Here is a 23,758-nt window from a genome sequence, read left to right as displayed (position 1 = left end):
GTGTTTTTATCAGTCTCTGTTGTAGATGTATATCAGTAAAGCTTGATGAATATCTTTCATGAATATATTTCATAAATCAGACGGTAAAGTGGAAGTGTTTGACCGCTCTCTCTCCCTCCTCCCTCTCACGATCTGCTCACAGAGCTCCTGAATCAAGAGACCTGATTGGTCAGTAGGTGGTGATGAGTTCAGGTTCATCTCTTATCTCCAACATAACCTGCTCCGGGGGAGGTTAGGTTTTCAGCATAAGTTACCATGGTGATCTACCCGGTAAGAAGTGAACCGCCTTCTTAGTACTGAAAACTCGGAGTTAACCCTTAAGTGACCTCGATAACCGCAAATCCTCCTTCATAGTATACCCCCCAGGTCTGACTTCTAAGTAAAGCAAAACGTCAATATTGAGTTATTTTAACCCACTCCACATAATGCATGCTTACTTAATAAAGTAGTTTTTGTGCCTAACAAATATATTGTTTTAGGTTAACCACTTGTAAGAAAGGGAGAAAACTACAGTGGCTGTCAAGTGGAAACATGCTGCAAAATTCCAGATATCCATTTGCAGAAATTCTTGGCTGCAATTCAGAAGTGATGACAATTCAAAAACATACAAACAAATACAATGACAGAAACGCGATGCTTATGAAAAAACGTGCAGCAAAAGGCCTAAACAAATGCAATAACTACAGCTCTGTAAATACATGAAAGGTGCAAAGTCAAAAACAGACAGACAGAAAACATGCAACAGATAAACTCTGTCTCCGGTGTTATATTTGTTTTGGTGTGCTTGGTTTCTGAGTTTGCGGCTTGTTTCTTTAAAAACAAACATCTTTCGGACCATTGCAGCGCGTTTGCACTTGTCAGCCACCATAGAAAACAGATGCCAAAAGGATACTTCAAACAGACACTGAACAGAGATTACTGTGTGAATCTGTTTGAGAAGAAGTGTCAATATTTGACAAACAGGGAAGAGATCGTTCGGACATTTGAAGGACTACAAAAGTGGAATTGACCCTTCGCTAAGTCCCACCCCCCTCAGTTACTGTTGCTACGCTTGTCAAGCTTTCGCAGTGAGAGATGTTCCGAGGGAAATAATAGCAAATTTCTGCAAAAATAGTTCCCAAATATCAGAGAGACGTCGACAGAAAGGACGATAACACACATCAGAAAGCTACATCCACAATATGATCTGTCAGTGAGTGTTGGGAATGAAGAGGACATAAACATCGAGGCAAAAGCTCGCCGGCCCCAATGAAGCGCCAGGGACCCCCCCGTCTTGACAATTCATGTTAAGGACAATCACATACAGGAACAACAATGTTGGGTGAGTCAATATATTGTTTTATTTTAAGCTAATGTTTTGTTATGACTCCCTGTAACTTCCATTAGCTAATATGTTTTAGCCCATTGCTAGCAAAACTAAATGATCCCACTTTTTCATGTTGTTTAAAGCGTGTCAGGATGTTGCTCGCATATCGTGATGGCTTGATCTAAACACTGGATCTGCATTAACTTATAATTAATATTCAACAGTCTTTCCTTGCTAACATGCTAACCTAGCCAAGTTAGTTAGCGTCTAACCTTGGAGCAAACACAGGAGTTTTTGTTCATCTTTGATGGATTAAGCTGCGAGTGCGAGTGACATCTCTCCTCTTGAGTTTTTGTCTAAGGAAAAGCTAAAGATATGACACCCCCCTCTAAACTTTGAGGATATTGCTGTAAAGCTGTGGCAGACAGACGCTTTATGGTGTCTAAGATGCTTCTGTTTCTGTCGAGATGAAGTTTCTAATGAACAACAGTGAAAGTAGTGAGAGTGACTTTGTGAGGTCTCTTTACTACAGGCGTGTTATTGTCATTGCGCAGTAATCCGTTTATCTGATTTGTGTCTGTTGCTGCAGTGTTAGACTAGCAGATGGTAAAAGAGATGTTGGTATTCCCTCCGGCCATGTTTTGATAGTGATGTGAATACTCATGCTGAGCTGAGCTGTGACCAAACACCATTCAAGCCTTCCCTGCATGGTGGGAGTGTTTTTCCACAGCACAGCAGGCTCGCCACACACTGCATCACATCAGGCAGCCAAATGTGAAACAACTGCCACCACATTCTCCCTCATCATAATGAATACAGGGCCATGTAAGATTCTGTGTTAGTTAGACCTCTAAGTTTAACCCTTTGAACTCTGGTCAGCGGGTGCATACATTGTTAATTTAGGAATATGCAAACAAGAGATTAACTGTTTTCATCGGCCTTAAATGGTAATGGAAAAATATGTGTATTAACTTGCACGATTTCAGCAGGGTGATATTTTCCGTCATGCATTTTGTCTCTCTGTTTTGAACACTCCATTCAAGGCTATGTGTGTTAATCCGGCAGAGAGACAGGCAGCGGCCAGTGGTCATGTCTTAATCTGTTTTTAGACCATGACAAGGAGAGAGCACAATGACGTCTTTATCCCCTCTCCTCAAAAACCTCAACCTTTGCTGAGGGACAGTGTGGGAATATGTGTGTATATACAGCTCATGTGTGCGAATAGGGAGAAAAAGTAAAGAGGTTGAAAGATAAAAGAGTCAGAGGTAAAAAGGGGGGAAAAGAGAAAGACAGACACCAGAGGAAGGATAGAGAGAGGGGCTGTTGTGCAGCGTGCAGACACTGCAGAGCTCTGCTGCAGAAAACAGGGATGGCAGGCAGGAGGCTGTGCTGGAGCTATTTTTGGGGGGAGCAGTTGAAGACTAACCCTGGGAGATATGAACCTTGCTTCCTTGGCATCACCTCGTGCTGGATCGGGGCCTGCTCTGTGTGAGGAGAACAGTGGGAGTCTAAATCACCTTAAAAGGGAAAAAGAGGAGATAGAATCTGGGATACTGTCCACGGGACTGTGACGTTACAGTCATCCTCCTCACACATCCATGATACTACATCTCCAGGATGCTTTTACATATTCTGAGCTGCTACATATGCAGTATGTCTAACAGCAAACACTTTTTTAGTATTTTAAAAGGGACCTCCTGTTTTTTGTTTTTTTACATGATCCTGTTTTAATTGATCTTAAATTAAAAAAAAAGAAATCCAGGCTGTGCTGTTAGAAAGTTAATGTTTGAAGTGTGTTTCTGTTTTACGTTGTGGTCACAAGAGCCACAGGAAGTAAGTTGCAGGTAGTGATGTCATGTGACCAGCAGGAAGTTAATGGCTGAATGGCATTGTATTACTGCGTCAGAGCGAATCCAATTACATCTGCACTAATCTCTATTTACAGAAAGAAAAGTAGAATCTGTAGTCAGGGACGTCAAGTGTTCTGGTTTCCATTTGTATTACGCTTGTAGTCTGAGTAGTATTAACCAATCGCGTATCAGCAGGCTGCAGTGTATGCAGGAGAAACAGTCCGTATGGAGAGCAAAAGTAGGCGGAACGTATCCTCCTTAATGACATCCCGGCTCCCATCAGCATCATCTCACAACGATTTAGCTTCTTATTAATCTCTATAAACAGACATCTGCATGCTAACAGCTAACATCTGTTCTAGATCTAAAATTTAACTTGAGCGAAATTCCTTTGACGCTGTGTCACGAAAGCCGTTCAGCGTTTAGACTCCCCGACTTTCTCCAATGCATCAGAAATTATCGATCCGACCTCCCTTCAACAAATGAGCATTTTAAAACTAGTTTTCCTCTCCTCTTGATGACAGACCTGACAAAGCTTCATTTGGACTTTTTACTAATCGGCATCACGATGTTGTTATTTCAGCAAACTTACGAGCTGTTAATTAAAGTCAATCACAAGCAAATCTGTTTCTTTTTCTGTAAACAATGCAGCACGCGGAAATTGAAAAGTCTTGTGTAGAACAGCTGGCCACACGCCCCGGCATGTTCACCGTTGTCCCCAGAGGCTATATCGTCGTATAGCTGATGGGATCCGAGATTGCATCTGCACTAACGTTGCATGCCTTTGATAGCAATGTGGGTATGTATTGTTTATAGAAGTTTTACCTTTATTTATAGATGATTATTTTCAGGTAAATGCTTCGTTTTGTGAACGTAAATTCATTACTGATCGTAGGGTAAAAATATGATGTCATATATTTAATTTCAATATATATATAAATACAGTAACGGAAAAACAGAGATATATTTCATGTTAACGATCTAGGTGTGCATATTAACATCGTGTGTATGTATGTGAAAGTAGTATACGATTGATTCTGCCTTTTTTGTGTGTTTTACTTTCACAACTTTCCTTGCAAGATCATTAAAACCTGCGGAAAAACGGACAATTGTCTTCCGAGTCTTGATGTTAAGAAAGCGTTTACCTGCCTGTCAACATATATGCCGCAAATGTATTGAGGACAGAACAATATAGACCCTTCATCCATTTGACAAAACAAACCTTAGGCTTCAAATTAAACATCATCACTCTATATTTTCGTTGAGGATGCTGTTGCGTTACCTGACATTACATGCAGTTTAAAAACGAGGTAAAACGCGCGTCTGGCAGGGCCCGGTAGTGACCTGGCAATGGGGAACATGATGTTTGCAAGATCCTGTTTATACTGACATAACACCTCAACCACAATAGCTCGAGCAAAACTGTATGCACTGTGTTTCTATTGATACCATTCAAAACTAAATATGCTTTGTGTTATTTTTTTGCAAAATCTGAAAAACATTATTTATGACACAATTTCAAAACTATTATCACTTATATTATCAGTTGTTATGATCAATTGGCTTCCATAACCTTTGAGCTTGGGTTGTACAGATTGTAGGTATATCAAGCCTTTGAGAATAAATGACTGGTCTTCTTCCTGGTCTGCAGTAACAGCTCAGGTAGACCTGGCATATGGCTCACACAATAATTACATCATCCTTACAAACGCTTCCTCCCCTCCTGCTCATCTGCGCTCCTCTCACACTCTGCTGGGAACGAGTTTGAGGGCGATAAAAGTTCACAGGACTGAAGTATAGGTGTCACTTCTTATAGGAAAGGCATCAGCGCAATATAGCACTCTCACCCACAATCTATATGCATCTCACTGGAATCTATATGCATCACTTACTTCTTCAGTGCCGACACGGCTGAGAGCTAAAGTGCTGCGAGTAATCACTGACAACCGCTGATGTTTGACAACGATAGGGAGCGAGGTGGATTGCAAATGGGCTGCTATAAATAGCAGCACTGCTGGAGCTTCATGCAGCACGGGTATGTAGCAGAGCTCGGTACCTTAAAGAGTCTGTCACTGCAGAGCCTAAAAATACCAGTCTCGTATGAGGCGCTGGAACACCTTGTGAAGGATTCAACACAATGTTCGAGGTGGTGAGAGGGAGGTGTTCACATGCATGATGGGAGTCACAGGTAGCACAGCTGCACCTCTGACGGATGCACACCAGCAGTGCTCCAAGTACAGACTGGTTCACATGGTGGTTGCATAATATCTACAACCTGCCTGCACTGTGCTGTTAAGCAGAAGCTCAGATGTGCAGATGGATTTGTCCATCATGTATCTCATCATTTAACCCTTTAACCCTTAAATTTAACCCATTTAAAGTGGTTAGTGCTTCTCGTTAGGTTCATTGGTGACTCTAAATTGCCCGTAGGTGTGAATGTGAGTGAGAAAGGTTGTCTGTCTCTATGCGTCAGCCCTGTGATTGACAGGTGATCAGTCCAGGGTGTAACCGCCTTTCGCCCAATGACAACTGGGATAGGCTCCAGCCCCCCGACCCTGAACAGGATAAGCTGTAAAGATAATGGTTGCATGGATAAAGTAAGCCAACAAAGAAATACAAATACTACGTATATATTACAGTTTCCTTCAGCTGTATTTCACACAGGCTTCACTGCTAAACAGAGCTTTTAAGGCTCCACCATTCATCAGTTCTTTGGTCATTTACATGTAGATGCTCTGTAAACAGCAGAGGAGCCGGGCCACATACTTTTGGTAATCAGTAATAAACATCATTCGCCTTTGCTGTTATTCACAAACTTAAGAGCAAACGCTCATTCAATTATTTTATACAAGACATCAGCAAAGGCCTTTATTTGATCGGACAGTGGATAGAGTCGGATAAATGGGAAGAGAGAGTCGGGACGATCTGCAGCAAAGGGTCGTGGGGCGGAGTTGAGCCTGGGGCGCTGCGTCGAGGGCTGAGCCTCTATACATGGGACGTGCCATTTAACTGCTGTAAAGTCTCATCATTTGACAAAACACTTTTTAGCAAGAATGGAGAAGCTTTGCATGATTCGCAGTCCAAGAAATCTTTAACCCCTTATACACTGCCAGTTCAAGGCGGGATTATTACGTAGGTGTTACAGAGGCGAAAGCGGTGTCTGTGTACAGCGGAGCCGGCAGGGCGGAACAGGGCCGTGTGTGTGTATTTGAAGCACGCGCTGTTTGTTTACACCTCTCGCACGTTTAGCTTCCACAACGCCGGAACGCTGTGTAAAAACTGACACTGAGGCCGCTTTACGCCAACGTTACTTGGTCCAATGTAAAATGGCAAAGGCTGCATGACGGCGGAGCTCCGTGACGGCGCTGAGGCGGAACTGCAGTGTGAAAAAGGCCTTTTGTTTCTCTTACTGTGACCCTCCAAGCAGTTTAGCTTCTGTGTGAAACAAGCTATTTCAGCTGCTGTCTCATTAGGCACCCCCTCCCTAAGAACACAATTTCCCACACACAACACAAGTGGCCAGCTTTACAGAAGTCTGCAGAGACAGACAGACAACAACACGTGAAACTTGAAGAGTAGTCCTGAGCCTGAGGCAGCTGTCAAACAGGGTGCTACCATGCCTCCTCCTGCCCTCCATGTAAACTTTGATCCCCTTACAGAAGCTTAAAATTGAACAATAAAGGAGATTTCTCTGAAAGCCTTTTGGCTGCATTACTCTAATTTATAATGAGAAGGATTTGTTGGTTGATGTTTTAAAACACGCTGTTCAAAGTTGGTTGGTTCAACCAGTGAAAGAGAGACTGAGAGGGAGGCAGCGGTGTGTTGCTAATGTGTTGGTATAATGACTTTTTCTGTGCCAGCTTTGTTTAAAGGTTTGAGATGAAAAAAATACAATATACTACTAATCGTTGCAACACTAACAACCGTTGTTATAGGGCACTATTCCTGAACTAAATGTTGTTGGTAAACTGTAGGTTTGCTCTCATATTGACCTCCACCCACACTGGCTGCTTCCTACACCTTCACTGACTTCTAGCTCTGTCTTTTCCTGTTACACTGGAAACACTAGAAACTGTGCCACATATTCAATAAAGAGAGTATTTAATTCCATGCCTATTTCCTCACTTAAACACATTTCCTATTAAACAGGAGCTGCAGGGAGGACACAGTGATTACAGGAAGATGTGCAGTACATCTAATCTGTGCAGCCTTGTAGTGGGATCTGGTTTCATCACTGGACTGATGCTGTGAACCTGCAGCTTGTGATGTGTTTCTTCTCCATGCATAGAAGCATTATGTCAAAATACATATTTACATGCATATTTGACTTAAATCATTACTTGACATTTCCTAAATGACTTCTTTGGTTAGGCATCTCAATACAGGTCTTGTTCTCAGGCCTTTCTCAGGGGCTGGACAGGTGGGTGTACACCCTGGACAGGTCGCCAGTCAATCACAGGGCTGACACATAGAGACATACAACCTTTCACGCACACACCTACGGGCCATTTAGAGTCACCAATGAACCTAACGAGCATGTCTTTGGACTGTGGGAGGAAGCAGGAGTACCCAGAGGGAACCCACGCATGCACAGGGAGAGCATGCAACTCCACACAGAAAGGCCAACTATGTCTGAACCAGGATTCAAACCAGGAACCCCCTAGCTGTGAGGTGACGGCGCTAACCACTGCACCCTCAAACCTATTGAGAAAACGTTGGGTTTATCATAGTTAGCGATGCTATATGAAAAGAAGTCTGTTCTGGCGCAACTCTAGCTGATGTTGCCCAAAACATTCTGGTAGAGCCAGACACCCACACAGCTGTGTCCTGTCTATGTGTCAACTACAGCTGATAAAAGTGCTGCGGCTCATTACAGTGAAGACAGTACAGGACAGCAGAGGAGAGAAACAGATGAAGTCAGAGAGAGAGAGAAGAGGAGGAGGACGCCAGAGGCCCTGAAACACTTCTGGGAGAGAGAGAGAGAGAGAGGGAGAGAGAGGCATGAAGAAGTCAAACAGAAACAGAGCCACACTGATGAAACTGAGCTAATGTGCCATGACCACAGCACCGCATCTGGTGTGTCTGTTACCACGGCAACAAGCATCATCATTTGCTGTCTGATTAAGTGTCTCGATGAACGCTCGAGCTGCCAAGTGAAGGCAAACATACTTCTGTGGCAGTCCCGCGAGTGTGTGGGGTACTTATTTTACACTCAGGTGTTTGTCTGCTGTTTGTGCTCCACAGAACCTGTCAGGGACACAGCATGTGAGGGGGGGGCAGGGTTTGTTCAGGGACAACTGACAGTGTTCTAGTTATGACACAACCACCAGGAGGACAGTCAGATGTCACAAACATGAGTGATAACCAGAGTCAAGTAAAGCTTTGACTCTGACCCAGCTTTACCGGACAACTTGGAATTTTGTCAAATCATTTTGGGCGTTCACAACAGAGCTTGGCCTTAGATCCACACCAGCTCCTGCATCAGCCTACATGAGTGTCGTGTTTTACCTGTAAGACACTTTTATTCAGGTTTTCTGTAAGATCCTGCTGTCTGCCCGACATTAAACATTTCAAACTGACTTTCTTAGGATTTAAAGTCAAATTACTGTCATTTTTTAAAGCCCCCCTCCAGCGAAAATCCAGTGTTTAACCTTGTAAACATCTCCATGTGGTGTTCTTCATGTGCTACAAGACATATCAGGGACAACACGAGCAGTCATCTCCATGGCTGGGCCTGTCTGATTTTAAACTGCAGTGCACCAAGGACAGGCTGAACAACACGTTTTCACATTGGCAGGTTTGAGACGTCACAAACCTAAGGAGCCAATCCTGTTAATGGACAGGGTGACGCTATGCATATCATTATGTGTAACCTATGGCAACCACATCGGCGATGTACGAGCCAGCTGTAACCGTCATCGTCATTTTTGTAAACTCACTACTGACTACTAACGTTAACGTTACTACTACTAATTACTACATTTCAAGCTAGCTAAGTTTCAACAAGTTGCCACTAAACGATGGCAGAGACGTGTTTTGTTTTCACGACGGAGAGGGCGGTTGGAAATGTGCATAGTGGGCGGGGCCAATGCAGATTCATTAATTTGTAATGAGGGAGAAGGAGGAAATGCCTGGGAGGATTTTTACAAAATAATTAAACGTATTTATCAAAATAAACATATCAGACACAATTTTATATGTCTTAAACATGACTGGAGCTGCTCTATAAGGCAAGGCAAGTCGATTCATAAAGCACATTTCATACACAAAGCCAACTCAATGTGCTTTACACAAATAAAAGAAGCATCTGAGAGGAGACAAAAACAACATGCTTAATAGAAGATTATAAAAATATTAAAATAAAGTTAAAAAATAACTATATAATTAACTAATAATAGTAAATAAAATTATCCTTAAAGAGAAAAAGATCATTTTAAAGGGATATAAAATAAACACATGAAGGATTTTAGTCAGCTAGTGAGCTAAAGTTAGCAGCAGCTAACACTGACATTATCAGTGGGTCTCCTTGTTCTGGAGGAGATGCATTTAAATTGGCTGCCAGTAAAAATACTGAGAACGACGAAAACAGAAGGAATCCTAACCTAGAACTACTTGAGTTTCATTAAATAAGCTAGCAGCAGCTCAAGCCCCCCATCCAGCCAGCAGGGAGACTCGGGAAGAGGCTGATTTCTAACATTAAACCGGTTTGTTCAGTGTTTTTATCAGTTTTAATCATTAGGTCTGTTTGTTTCAGAGAGCAGGAGAACTCTGTGGGTAATTTGGCTCCCAGTGAAGCTTATTTAACGATTAAACCTGAGGCACCATTTAGACCTGAGGTGTGTAAAGTTAAAAGCCTGTCAAGCTGTTGCTTCTCGTTGCTCCTTGCACAATGACACAAAAACAAGAGTGCAGGCCGATTTTAGGACCTTGTTGGTTGCAGTATCAGACACCAAAATAATATAACAATATAATATTCTTATAGACAAGCAGTGCGGTCTAATGGTCATAGTGAAAAGTCTGAATAAACCATGCTGACTTTGAACTCACCATTGACGGTCAGATGCACCCAGCTGCCGTTGTGGAAGGTGTCATACTGCTGCTCCAGCATCAGCACCTTGCACTCATACCAGCCCTGGTCGTCTGAGCGCACGTTGTCTATCCGCAGGGAGGACTTGCCGTGCAGACTGGCCCGGCCTGGAGGACAGAGGGGGAGCAGACAGAAGCACAGAGAGGTGAGGAGGACGAGTGGATGAATTAAATTAAGGAAATGAAAAAGGAACAGGTGAGAGGGGAAGGAATTAGGAGAAGAGGAACGGCAGGTGAATGTTTAATGAGTTTAGATTTATAAATATGCAGGAAGTTCACTGCAGTGTGATAGCAGAGATGGCTCAGGGTCACATCACACTGCATAAGACAGGTCTGAAACCAAAGCATTGATCGATGTAGAATTTTCTTCTCCATTTTAAAACTCCTGTGAGGAGCATTTGGCTTGTGTTGATTTTGGCACCCCCGGTGGACAAAGCCGTACTTCTTATCTCTTTGCTGATTTTGTCCTGTGCATGCTTAAGTGGTGATTTTTAACAACAAAATCTCCTCCTGCTTTCTTTAACAGTCATATGTATCACTCATTTTAAGTTTCTGCCCTGGAAAATGTAAACAAAGGCAGAGTGCAGTTAATCGTTTCGTCTGACACCTACCCCCCCGCCAGCAGTTTCAGGTATTAAAAATAACTATATAGAAATAATCAATCTTGTTGCTGATGGTCTGGTTTGAGTTTCCAGGTCATATAGAGTCATCAGAATTAATTTCAGTCTGTTTCATAACCAGAGAAAAACTCCTCACAGGAGCTTTAATAAGAAAACAAAAACTTTGGTCAAAAAGTTGCTTGAAAAATTCTTGAAGTTGTGAGCAGAAATCTAAGAGTATCTTGGTAACTCAGTGATCACAAACAAACACAACATTCCTGTTTGAAGTTACAGCTGGGTGTGAGGTGTTGTTAGGGTTTGGTAGATTGGTCATGTAGGTTTAATCTTTGGGTTAAGATAAAGAAAAGGTTCATTAACAACGTTAAAGGTTAAAGTTTGGCTTATTCAAAAAGTGAAGAGACAACCCAACACGAGCCCACGAGAAAGTTGAATTTCACAGTTGAGGTTTCTTGAGGTACAGAGTCATCGTTGTCCCGTTAATGCACATAACAACATAACTACACATAACATAATGCACATAACAACACAACTACAGAGTAGAATTCCACCTCTAGTTGTGTATGCGCAGTGAAATCTGTCACTTAAGCAGAATCTGTGCAGCAGAGATGTCCTCATCTCCATGTGTGTGTGTGGTCTATTTTGAAGACACACTAGGGCAAGGACAGGTCATTAGTTCCTCTGAGGAGTGGGAAGTGGCCAACATGACGACAGAAGAACCCCCCCGAGGTTACACGGGAGTCACAGTCCATCAGAACAGATACCAGCTTTTGATTGTGTGACCGGCCCTCTGCCTTCAAACCAACTTTAAGACCATTGTCCACACGTACATGGGTATTTTTCAAAATGTAGCTTTTTCTCTGCGTTTTGGCCTTTCGTCCACACAAACGCTGTTTTAGGTCTCTGAAAACGGATCTTTTGTAAAACTCCGGCCAGGGTGAAGACTTTTAGAAACTTTGTTTCCATGGAGACGCCGTTATCTCCTCTGTGAGGCGTTACAAACGAGGGACATTCCTTGCAACATGACGGATGTGACAAAAACAGTGATGCTTCTAACCTGCTAACAGGACTTTTTACATGTTTGCACATATATTTTCAGTAACTTGTCCACTATATTGATATATTGTCCCAATTCCTCGACGCATCATTGCAGCTGCCAGGTAGTCTTCCAGTGATAGATTTTTTCAGACTTTTGATTGGCTGTGATTTTCTCTTTCTTATTTGCATGGCTGAGTTATATCACCGCCTGTTGGTGTGGCATTCTCATGACAGTGTTTCTGTTGTGTTTTTGCGTTTTTGTTTGGACAGGGATTTTTTTGGAACCGTGTTTGTGTGGACGGGGATTCTGGAAACGAAGGAAGGAAAAAACTCTGTTTAGAAAAATACCCTTGTACGTGTAGATATGGCCTAAATTTATATGCTAGCTAAGATCAGGGGAGGGGCTTACTAGGATTGATGACTGCTCAACTGTGCATGAGCAACCTTTCTTTCTTCCCCATGCATTACTTGGTTTGGTCTTTCTACTTCAAAAGGTCAAGTGGGGGCTCGTCAAGTCAGATTTTGGGAATGTTCGTTTTTTCTATCAAACTTTTGGGTCGAGTATCACAGCTTTAATCACAGGAGCTTTAATCCAATCCATGTTGTGCTCATTGTTTTTAGGTTAACATGTAGTGCTAATACATGGCATCATTTTGACTTGTGTTCTCGTCTTTGAAGCGTAGCAGGTTCTTAGAGAGTCTGCTGCAGGGGGATGATTTCAGTGACATGGAATAAGTTGGAGCACATTGTGTGGTTACTTGGAGGGTTGCTGTTTGTATGCAACTATTCCTTTATAGTTCTGCTATCTCAGTTTTGTTGTCCTTTAAAAAGTGCATCCGCAAAATCCAAGGTTTCTGAGTCGAGAAGATTGTGAGGCGTTAAGAGTTTAGGGGGGTGATAGGGAGAAGATTGTGTTTGATATGGGGTTATGGGTAATAAGGGCTGATGTCAGTGGATGCTTATATTACATAATGAATCAGAAAATTTTTTTGCCCTTGATGCCTTTTTTTTAGAGAGAGAGGACAGTGGATTGTGAAACAGGGGGAGAGAGTGGGGATGACACGGCAAAGGGCCGAGGGTGGGAGTCGAACCCGAAGCCACTGCATTAAAGACTGTAGCCTCTGTATATTTGATGCACGATTTAACGGCTGAGCTAAACCGACGCCCCAAAGTTTCTTATATAAAATTCTTGTACCTCGCCTTTCGCATATCACAGCTGGGATAGGCTCCAGCCCCCCGCGACCCTGAACAGCACAAACGTAGAGATAATGATGGATGAAATTCTTGTTTTTGTTTGAGGGTCTGAGATAAGTCCTACGTCATAAGTCAGACTCTCTGTTCTCCCTGGGTCACTTGGTAAGGCTGGGTTATTTTTGTTTTCTTACATCTCTACATGTTCACACATCCACACACTACACAAATCAGTGAACTGACTACATACTCATCACTTATACTTAAAAAGTCATGAGTCGTCTCCATATTTTGTCCTTCCTTTGAGGTCGTGACAACGGGATGAGTCCAGCGCAGGCGTAGCTGTGTTTTACTTCTCCAGATCAAAAGCTGAAGGAGGGGGATTGATGATGTTGCTAAGGGCAATCTGGCAACTGGATCATAACAGATGGCGACTGGCAATAAGGGCTAAACAAAGGGCTTTCAGGGAGCACACGCAGGCTCCAAACATCAGCATTATCAAAGCCAGGCTGTCCCTCATTAATCCCCCCGCTGCCCCCCCGTCCTCTCCACTTCACGGGTATTCCTCACTAATTTCTGTTTGCCTTCTTAAATCCCCTCTGTAGCCTGACACACCAGGTAAACACATGAGCTGCATCGGCGGCTGTCTCAGAGAGTCAAAGTGATGTTTGTTCCCCAGCCTGTGTGTGTGTGCGTGCATGTCTGTGTGTGTGTGTGTGTGTGTGTGTGTGTGTGTGTGTGTGTGTGAGTATGTGTGTGTCCTGGTTAAGCTATTTATATATCAGATTATATTCGTCCAGTTTCCAACCATGTCTGTCTCTTCTCTGCTGACTGGAGGGACCTGAGAAAGAGACTGTGTGTTACTTACTGAGTGTGAACTGTATTTAATCACCTGTACGCCTACTGTATGCTCTGCTGTGTGTTCTTACAGTACCTGCCCTCTGATCTCACCTCCATGTCTCTTTCTCTGAGGGTAAACTATCTAAACACTGCTCCAAGTCCTTTTTGGACTTGTTGAATTCAAGCATAAAAGTTAATGAACAAGAAATCAAGCATGCATGAGTGTTTCTGTTTAAACACAGGTTTCTACTCTGACGGTGATTCACTGTGTAAGCACTGTTTAATGCTGTATTATTTTTACATGTGGCTCTCGCTTTGCCCACATTGAATAACCCTGTGCATGTTCATGTGAACTAAAATGTGTTTAACAAGAAGAAATGTACAGAATGAATCATTTCAAACTTGACTGAAGACACTGAGAACGTGTGCAGACTTTGTTTTTACATGGAATACTTTGAAGGAGTAGTGTGAGGTAAACTTTATTACTCGATATGTATGCTTTTAATTCATAAAAAAATATCTGGATTTGGATTTGTGCCGGAAAATTTTATAGCTTATTTCTTAAGTCTTTGAAAAGATGTACGTCAGACACCCTCACATCTTAAGACGTGTTAGTCACAAGATGTAAGATTTTTCAAAGACTGCTGATCTTGCAGGGTCACTATTTACAAGATTACACTTAGATTCCCACCAACAAGATTATTACCCATCATGCTCCTGGAGGAAATTCACAAGTAGGAAAATAATGGAGGAGACACAGAAGGAGCTTTTCAGGTGGTGTCACATTCAGTGAGGACACAGTGACAGCAGCCTCCTTACTTACTTACTATCCACCTGGTTTGCTACTTCCTGTCTGGTGCTGGATGTTCAGTGCTCACAAACTTGAACTTTACTTTTTTCATGAGACAAGACTAAAAACTTCTGAAATACCAAATATGGTCTTATCAGAACATTAGTATTATAACCAGCTTACACAAAAATATAAGGATGACAGGAGCACACTAGGGATGCAAGATTTTATCGGCACACTATCGGTATCTGCAGATATGTCATTTTCCGCCGATAAAATAATGCTTTCATTCTGCCTAAATGCTCGATGATTCCCTAAAAAAGCTTGATGTAATGCCACGACATTAACTTGGCGCAAGTGTGCACACGCACTTCCTGCACTGCACCTCTTCTGTCAAGCTTAAAGAAGGGTGAAAGATGTCTGCGTTCTGGCAAATTTTGGGTACTACAATAAGAGTAGGCATGACATCAATTCCACTACAGGGGATGTTCTCTGCAATTAGGTGGAAAACGTGCCTAATATATCGGCATCGAAATCGGTCAATCGGTCGATCAATTCCACTACAGTCTCCCCTTTATGCTTGACAGAAGAGGCGTGGTGCAGGCAGTGCATGCGCACAGTGTGCCGAGTTAATGTCGTAGCATTACGTCAAGCATTTTTAGGGAATCATCGAGCGTTAAGGCTGAATTATTATTGTTAAAATATCAGCAGAAAAATGACATATCTGCCGATGCTGATAACGTGCCGATAACATCGTGCATCCCCAGTCTGTCTTTGTTTTGGACAGAAATAAAGTAATGCAAATATAAGTGATGTCAAGATGTGTTTGCCTGACAGGATGAAAGGCTTTCACTTAAAGAGAGAATCCATTTCATGTTATTTCACTTTATTTCTGTCCAAAACAAAGATCGATCGTGCCAATCAAATGGTTGACAAAGTGTCACTCCGAGTGATGAAAAGCAGACGATTAACTGTCTGATACATGATTTTTTGAATCACCAGCTAAAATTATGTTTCTTTTAATGAGCACTTGGAAAAGACAAATGAGTGCTACAGAAAACACTCTCTGCTTTCACAGCAAACAGACAGAAGCCCTGCTCACACAGAGCATCACACCACAGCCCTGATAATGATGGATATTATATTTACCAGCAGCAGCTGACACGGCCTCCACGCTCTGTGCCCTCCGAGGGCACTTCCTTCTCTATTACCACAGAACAACATCAGTGGTGTGATACGTTCAGGTGCTCTGTGCAGCTGTAAAAGTCCAGATATTCTTGAGGATATAAATACAAGTGTCTCTCTAGTTTCCACTTCATTAAGTTATCATTATCTTGACAGGCTTTACTTATATTAAGAGACAAAACCCAGAGGAAGTGAAGTAAACACAGGAGGGACAAAAGCAGAAGTTATCGTGGTGGATATCTAAACGTGTATTTATTATTTATACACAGCAGGGTGCCCAAATATCCTTTCTATCATAGCAATTACTTTGTGGGCTTCACACACACGCTTACACGCAAACGGCAGCTGAGATAAAAGATAGAAGATATTTTGGTTATTTTCAACAAACACCATAATAAGACCAACACCAACGATGTGTTAGTTTGTCTCTCATTTCTTCTTCTCTTCTCAGTCTGCAGCTCTCAGACCAAATCTAGTCGGACACATAAATGTATAAAATCCACTCACAGACACACAGCTTCATTCCAAAAGGGCTCAGTGTCCAAAGCAATATAATAACATGTCAACATGTGTAACACTGTGGCTCACTTATGTGTTTTCAACAGTTTTGGACAACAACGGCGAGGTTCTGTGGCAAGATCACGAGGGATATCAGGGATCGGTTATTGTTAGTAGAGATGGGTACCAATCATGGATGGATTATCATGACCATGGGCCCCTGGCACAAACTTACCAGGGGCCATATACAAACACAAATAGGCCTAGTACACATGCATTGCTTGTACCCTCACCAAGCAGAAGAATAGCATGGGGCAACCCCACAGCACTGCAATAGCATCCAGGCCCCTGGGAGACAGCGCTGTAGCACCGCCCCCTGCTATAAGTATCACAGTCACCTTCCACTTGTGTTTTGTTAAAAATTGAGGAGGGTATTTGATGTAACAAAGCAGCATCTTTAGCATCTCTTTCTCTCTTTAGTTTGCGTTTTGCCGACCAGCTGAGCACACGTTTCTCCATTTTCAAAATGTTTGTCCACTAAATAGTGAACGTGCGTCTATGGAATGTAATCGCTAATTTAAAAAAACATACAAACAACAATTGTATTCAAACAAAATTGGCAAAATAAAATAATTGAAAAAAATACTTCACACAAAAATATTAATTCTTAAGGCCAAGGGCCCCCCACTGGCTCAGGGCCCTGGGCATGTGCCCGCCTTGCCCATGCAGTAATCCGTCTATGGTACAAATAGTCGGCCCATTCTGGATCTAGTTCCAGATTGATTAAGATCAACAGCCAACAAATCTCTAATTGAACCTTTCATTCTCATTCTCTCTTATTTTTCTCTCATGCTGCAAACGCGCTTCGCTTTTAGCTTCAGCCCCCCAGTGAGGAGCAAACCCGGCTTCCCACTGCGGTGAATTCAAGACAGAGGTAATGAATTATGAAGAACTTACAGTAATAATAGTATGTTTTTCACCGCAGCATGGCACCAGTATTACCAAGGGACCTCCAGTAATTTGTAATAATAACAGAGTTTAGCTGTGAGCTTCTTCATGTAGGAATCTACAATGTGCATGATTTTAAAGAAAAAATCCCAATTCAAATGACCTACCTTATATATTTCTATATAAATACATGCCACATGTAAAAAAACAAAAGTAAAGAACTATTTTCTACCCTCAAACTCATTGGTCACTTCATGGTGACCAATTATCAGTAGAGTTGGTAAGCAAATGTTGTGTGGAGGGTTGAGATCATGTCCAGGGGCTAACGCCATGTGTTTGGCGTCTCGGCTCTGACCTCATCACTCCTCACAGCTTTATTTTACATGCAGAATTTAAAAGGGCTATATGTAAGATTTTACATATAATCATCAATCAAATATCATTTTTTATTGCGTATCTGCGGGTTCGCGAGTACCTCTGCTGAGAGCTCAGTGCTCAACAGTGTGCAACACGAGACAATGCAAGCTGTGAAATGGAGATGGATAATACCAACAAACGACAGCACCCACAACAACACCAACACAAACTACACACAAGAATAAAAACAAATAAAAGTTTTATCTAGTGAAGCCCGTCTGACCAAACAGGAATGTGATCGACTTCAGGGGGAAAACTAGAGTCAACATCGGCAGGGCATGCAAATCATGGAGACCTTCGATTGCTTTGGGGATCAAAACAGACCCACAACTTATTGTTGTCATAGAAACAAAACCTGCATGCAGCGTTTTTTCTCTCACAGCAGAAGTGCTTCATCCCAGTTCTCTCCAGCCGCCCTGCCCTGCCTGGCTAATGTGATGATTTGCTGATTTACCGGCGTAATTTACCGTTTGGTTACAAAGCACAATGCCAGAGTCATGCAGTGTAGTTATGTTAGAGCTAGTTGACTAACTTTAGCATGCTCGCTAACGTCATGACAACCAAAATACTAGTGTGTATGTCAGTGTTTTCTTGTCTCTTCACAAATAACTTTGCCAGCTAACATGATACTAACCAAGGTATTATGACAAACAGTGTTGATTTTGGACAACATGATGCCGGTCAATGAACACGCTTCGTCAGTGAAAAGTAAACAGAGCCAGTGAGTTCCGAGATTGAGCATGCTCAGTTCATGCGTGCGAGTGTCCGCACAAGCTCGTACAAGAAGGTTGACTGCAGTTCCCTCAACGGCCGACCGTGTCACTGGAATGAGGATTTTCTGAAAGTTTTAAGTTTAAGAAAGTTTTATAAAAGCTCCTTTAAGGAGTGATGAGAAAACAACTTAAATCTCCCTATTCGGAGCCTGCAGGTGGATGCTGGGGTGGTGGTGGGGCTGAAAGTATGAGCACCGTACTGGTGCAGGGCAGCGGTGGCAATGACAGAGCAGAGGGAGCAACCGGAAATCTTGCAGCTTAAATAGACGCCACATTGTGAGGTTGTTTGTCAGGTGACTGTGGAGAATGACGCATGTCAAGGGTGAAATATTGCCCCCTCCTGGTGGGGAGTGAGTCGCTGCCTCAAGTGAAGGAGTTTAAGTATCTCAGGGTCTTGTTCACGAGTGAGGGTAAAATGGATCGTGAGATTGACAGGCGGATCGGTGCAGCATCAGCAGTAATGCAGGCGTTGTACTGGACCGTCGTGGTGAAGACTGAAGGCAAAGCTTTCGATTTACCAGTCGATCTACGTTCCAACCCTCACCTGTGGTCGTGAGCTTTGGGTATTGACCGAAAGAATGAGATCGACGATACAAATGGCTGAAATGAGTTTCCTCCACAGGGTGTCTGGGCTCAACCTCAGAGAGAGGGTAAGGAGCTCGGACATCCGGAGAGAGCTCAGAGCAGAGCCGCCACACCTTCACATCCAAAGGAGCCAGTTGAGGTGGTTCGGGCATCTTGTTAGGATGCCTCCTGGGCGCCTCCCTTTGGAGGTTTTCCAGGCACGTCCAACTGGGAGCAGACCCCGGGGCAGACCCAGAGCTCACTGGAGTGATATAAACCCTGTCTGGCATGGGAACGCCTAGGAATCCCCCAGGAGGAACTGGAAAACATCGCTGAGGAGAGGGACACCTGGGTCACCTTGCTTAGCCTGCTGCCACCGCGACCCAACCCCGGATAAGTGGAAGATAATGGATGGATGGCTGCCTGAACTAGCTCGCAGGCATCGTTCCATTTGTTGTTGTTCTTTTCATGTGACTGTTGACAATAATAAAACAATGAATGAATGCCCCTTTTACCCCAGAACCACATTCAGCTGTCATTCACAGCATCTCCTAAACTTTCCACTATACTGTATCCTCGTTCATAATGTTCTCCCTCATCTGCTGTTATGTGAATCCTAATTAGAGTCTTTACAAACCAACTTTATTTGATCAGCTTGTTAATGACTGCTACACTTTAACTACTAATGAGAAGACCTCTCTTAAGCACACATGGCTATTAGTATATCACAATAACAGAGACAAATGCAGAGATCGAGTTTCAAACAACACGACTTTCTTTGTTATAATTCTGTATTGTGGAAAACAGCGTTTGCCTCTCACAAAGTATTACATTCCTGCATCAGAGCAGGCAGACTCCATCAGTGCAGCAGTATGCAGGAATCCCCTCTGTGCAACTTTCATAAAGAAGCTGTCACACAGACGGCTGCAGTGTGTGTGAACAGAGTATCTTCTCATCAAAACTGTCCTTGCGCCTTTTTCAGTTTGAAGAATGGATGATGTCATCACTGTGCAATCCAGCCGCTGCAGATCATCCTTTACAGCAAGCCAGAGGAGGCCTGCATGGAGCCCGATTCACAGCTACAGTACTTGTCGTGCCTCCTTGTTTAAGAAAAACTAAACCGTGAAACAAGAGCACAGTGACTATCTCCCGAGAGAAAAGTCCAATTAGGTAAGTTCTCTCTTTTCTTCCTTGTGGAGCAGCGACGGTGAGCCACTATGTTTTTATTAAGCCCTGCACAGACACTGCCAGTTAAATCTTTTAATTTAATGGCAGGGTTTTTTCCTAGGCAAACACAAAATATCTTCACAGTCTGATCTGTGTCTGTAGAATAATGCTAAAAGACTGTATCCCTAGGGATCAAAGCGAAGGCAGCAGTCAGCAGGACTTTAGTTCATTGAAGTAATAATGACACGAGTCCAGCTGTTCCTCCACTCGTGCTCACTTCAGTCACTTATTGTCTCTATCAGCTTCCTGCAGTCGACACATCACAGCCTGTCACAGAGCTGCAAACTCGTGACTGACGCTAACTGTGATCACATTAGAGGACTCACCTCAGGTGCACATTTTAACTTCACATGAGGGGGCTTCTCATGTTGTGTTCTTGTGACTTGTTACCACTGCAATGGTGCAACGGTGTTCATTAAAGGTGATGCTGCTGATATAATGCAAATTGTTACATATCCCATTATGATGCCACAAAAGAGAGATCTGTGATAACTGTAAATCAATCAGATTATTCTGAACCAACCGACTCATCGTTGATCAACTCTCTAAAATGTAGTGATCCAGTTGATTGATACATGGACAATGTACAAACAGAAGCATACTTCCAAACTGTTTTCAGCCAATATGAACACGTGTGTCAAAGTTCAACACAATGGCAAAGACAAACATAAAGCAGAGCTGTATATCTGTCGGCAGGTACACTTGTGTAAAACCCTTTGACAAGAAATGTTGATTGTTTAGTTCACTTTGTATATTTAAAAAGGTTTAAAACTAAGGTTATCAATAACTACAAAACAGAGGTTAATGATGAATCTTCTAAATCTAATAAAAGTGTTGGCTGTACAAAACAATAAATGGACTGTATTGACTTGGCTTCACACACACGCACCCACACATTCCTGCACTAATGTAGCGCCATGCAAGGCAACTGATCTAATTATCATTCACTCACACACACATTCACACACCGCAGGCTGTCTAAAGCCCTTTTTACACTGCGGTTCTGCCTCAGCGCCGTAACGAAGCTCCGTCTTCATGCAGCCTTTGCCATTTTACATTGGACCAAGCAACACCGGCGTAAAGCCGCCCCAGCGTGTGTTTTAACAGCGTTCAGGCGTTGCAGAAGAAAAACGTGCGCGAGGTGTAAACAAACAGCGTGTGCTTCAAATACACACACTTGGTGCTGTTCCTCCCTGCCGGCTCCGTTGTTTACACAGACGCTATTTCGCTTCTGTTACTACCTCCGATGCCGGCTCAGAGGCGGAATAACTTTGCCCCACCGTTACACCTTCCAAAGAAGACAAAACAAGACAGAGGCGTAATAATCCCGGATTGAACTGGCAGTGTAAAAGGGGTTTATGTGATGTTATGTTATGTTACAATACAATTTGTTACAATTTCATTTAGCAGATACTTTTGTCCAAAGCAAAGTACATCTGAGAGTTAATACAACACAAGCAACGATCAAGACAGGAGGGAACGAAGTCAGTAAGAGCCAGCAAACAGCTTCAAGTGTGATCGGACACTGGTGCTGACAGGAAGTGCACAGGGCGTTTTATTTCTTTTTTTTTTTTTAAGATCATCATCATCAACAACATCCTCGATGTCATCATCATCAATAGCATCAGTATCATGTGCAGAGGTGTTCATAAAGAGCTGGGTCTTTAGCTTCTTCTTAAAGGTGAAAGGGACTCTGCAGACCAAATGGAGTTTGGTAGCTCGTTCCACCACCGGGGGACGACTGAGGAGAAGAGTCTAGTTAGAGACTTAGGGCCCTGTTGTGATGGGAGAACCAGGCGCCTTTCATTGGCAGAGCGTAGTGGGCGGGACGGAGTGTAGACCTGGATGAGGGCGTTCAGGTAGGCAGGAGCGTTTTTGTTGCTGTTTTGTAAGCGAGCAACAGGGTTTGAATTTGATGCGAGCGGCGACTGGGAGCCAGAGGAGGGATATGAACAGTGGAGTGACATGTGCCGTTTTGGGTTGATTGAAGATCAGTCGCGCTGCTGCGTTCTGGATCATCTGCAGAGGTTTGAATGTGCATGCAGGAAGGCCTGCCAGTATGAGCTGCAGTAATCAATGCATGATATCACGAGAGCCTGTACCAGCAGCTGTGTTGCATGCTCTGACAGGTAGGGTCTGATCTTCCTGATGTTGTACAGGGCAAATCAACATGACCGAGCAATCGAGGCCACGGGAACCTTAACGGTTAGCTGGTCGTCAATTATGATGCCCAGGTTCCGAGCCGTCAAAAGAGAGCCAAAAGCTTCAACCTAACACTTTTCGGTCAGAATTTTTGTCGCCCTTTAAGTTTACTTCCTCAGTGTAATGTATTTTTGTATTATATGCAAGTTTTAAGTGCATTTTTTGTAAAATAAAATGTTATGACTGACCACAATATACTATTTTATTTTTATGGTCTGTACAAACCCCGATGTCCATTTGTTTTATAACCAGTTTTCAACTAAGAAGGATTCAAATCTGATTGAAAATATTCTGCAGAACTTGGCAGAAGAAGAACAAAGCAGATTTATTAACTTCAGGAAACGTCTGCAGGGAAAGTCATTTTAAAATGTCACATTCTTCTGGACCAGCTCAGAGATCTTCCATGATAATAAGCCACATTCAACATTCACCACTTCCTGCTATTTCCATTTTTTCCTCAGTGCCTTATTTCTAGTCTCATCTTTAATTTGTTTTGCTGTCTTCCTCTGACTATCACTTTATGTCCATCTTTTTCCTCTCTTCACTCTCTTTTTGGTCTGCCTCTTCCTCGCGGATGTTTGCTCCCTCTTCTTCTCTATAAAAAGTCAGACAACGGCTCGTTTGAGACAGAGGGCAGACTGGTGTCGAGGAAACGGTGCCCCTGTGGTCGGCTCGCCTCATTAACCCTCAAATCTAAAGAGGGCACAATGTAAGCTTCTCTGTATCTCTGCAGCTTTGACCATGACCTGTGACTTCATCCCATGATGTAATATCCTGCTCACACTGGAGCACAGAGGGAGGCTACTGTTTGTCTGCATCAGGGTGGAGAAGTTTCAGTGCTGCACTTTGAAATAAAGCTGAATCGTCGCCTTGCTAAAGGCAGAAGCCAGTGATGAGTCTCAGGACTGAAAAGTGTGCATGTAGTAAGTTAAGACGAGGGCTGCTTGATGAATCGTTTAACTATTGCTGCAATGTGTGCATGTGTAATAGTCACATCGCAGGATGTGCGTTTGTGAGGCAAATTGAGGGCAACACATCAAGCTGCTACTTTATTGTTGCTTGGTGCTAAATGAGTTCTCACCATTTTCTTGTTTTCCATCACTAGTCTACAACAGAAGATCGTCTGATATTACAATAGTGCAGCTCTTCATCAGAGCACAGAGTGAACTGACCGCTGGGCTGCAGAGTCTGTGTGTCACCTGCCTGAAAACTGTAAACATTCACGC

At 43.0% G+C, this 23,758-nt stretch overlaps 1 protein-coding gene across 1 annotated transcript in view; it reads right to left on the bottom strand.

Annotated features, from left to right (window-relative positions):
- igsf9bb (immunoglobulin superfamily, member 9Bb) overlaps positions 1–23,758 on the bottom strand; it is a 151,728-nt gene that overhangs the window by 78,427 nt on the left and 49,543 nt on the right. The window contains exon 3 of the mRNA XM_069675371.1: positions 10,204–10,350. Within this exon, the coding sequence (XP_069531472.1) occupies positions 10,204–10,350 (147 nt within the window). The remainder of the gene's footprint in view (positions 1–10,203; positions 10,351–23,758) is intronic.

This window comes from Semicossyphus pulcher, unplaced genomic scaffold (assembly GCF_022749685.1).
Source record: "Semicossyphus pulcher isolate SPU_LCO1_2020_fin unplaced genomic scaffold, fSemPul1.0.p SCAF_10, whole genome shotgun sequence".
NCBI lineage: Eukaryota > Metazoa > Chordata > Actinopteri > Labriformes > Labridae > Semicossyphus > Semicossyphus pulcher.
The sequence above is the reverse complement of the archived record's forward strand: the minus strand, read 5'-3'. Positions and strand labels throughout refer to the sequence as shown.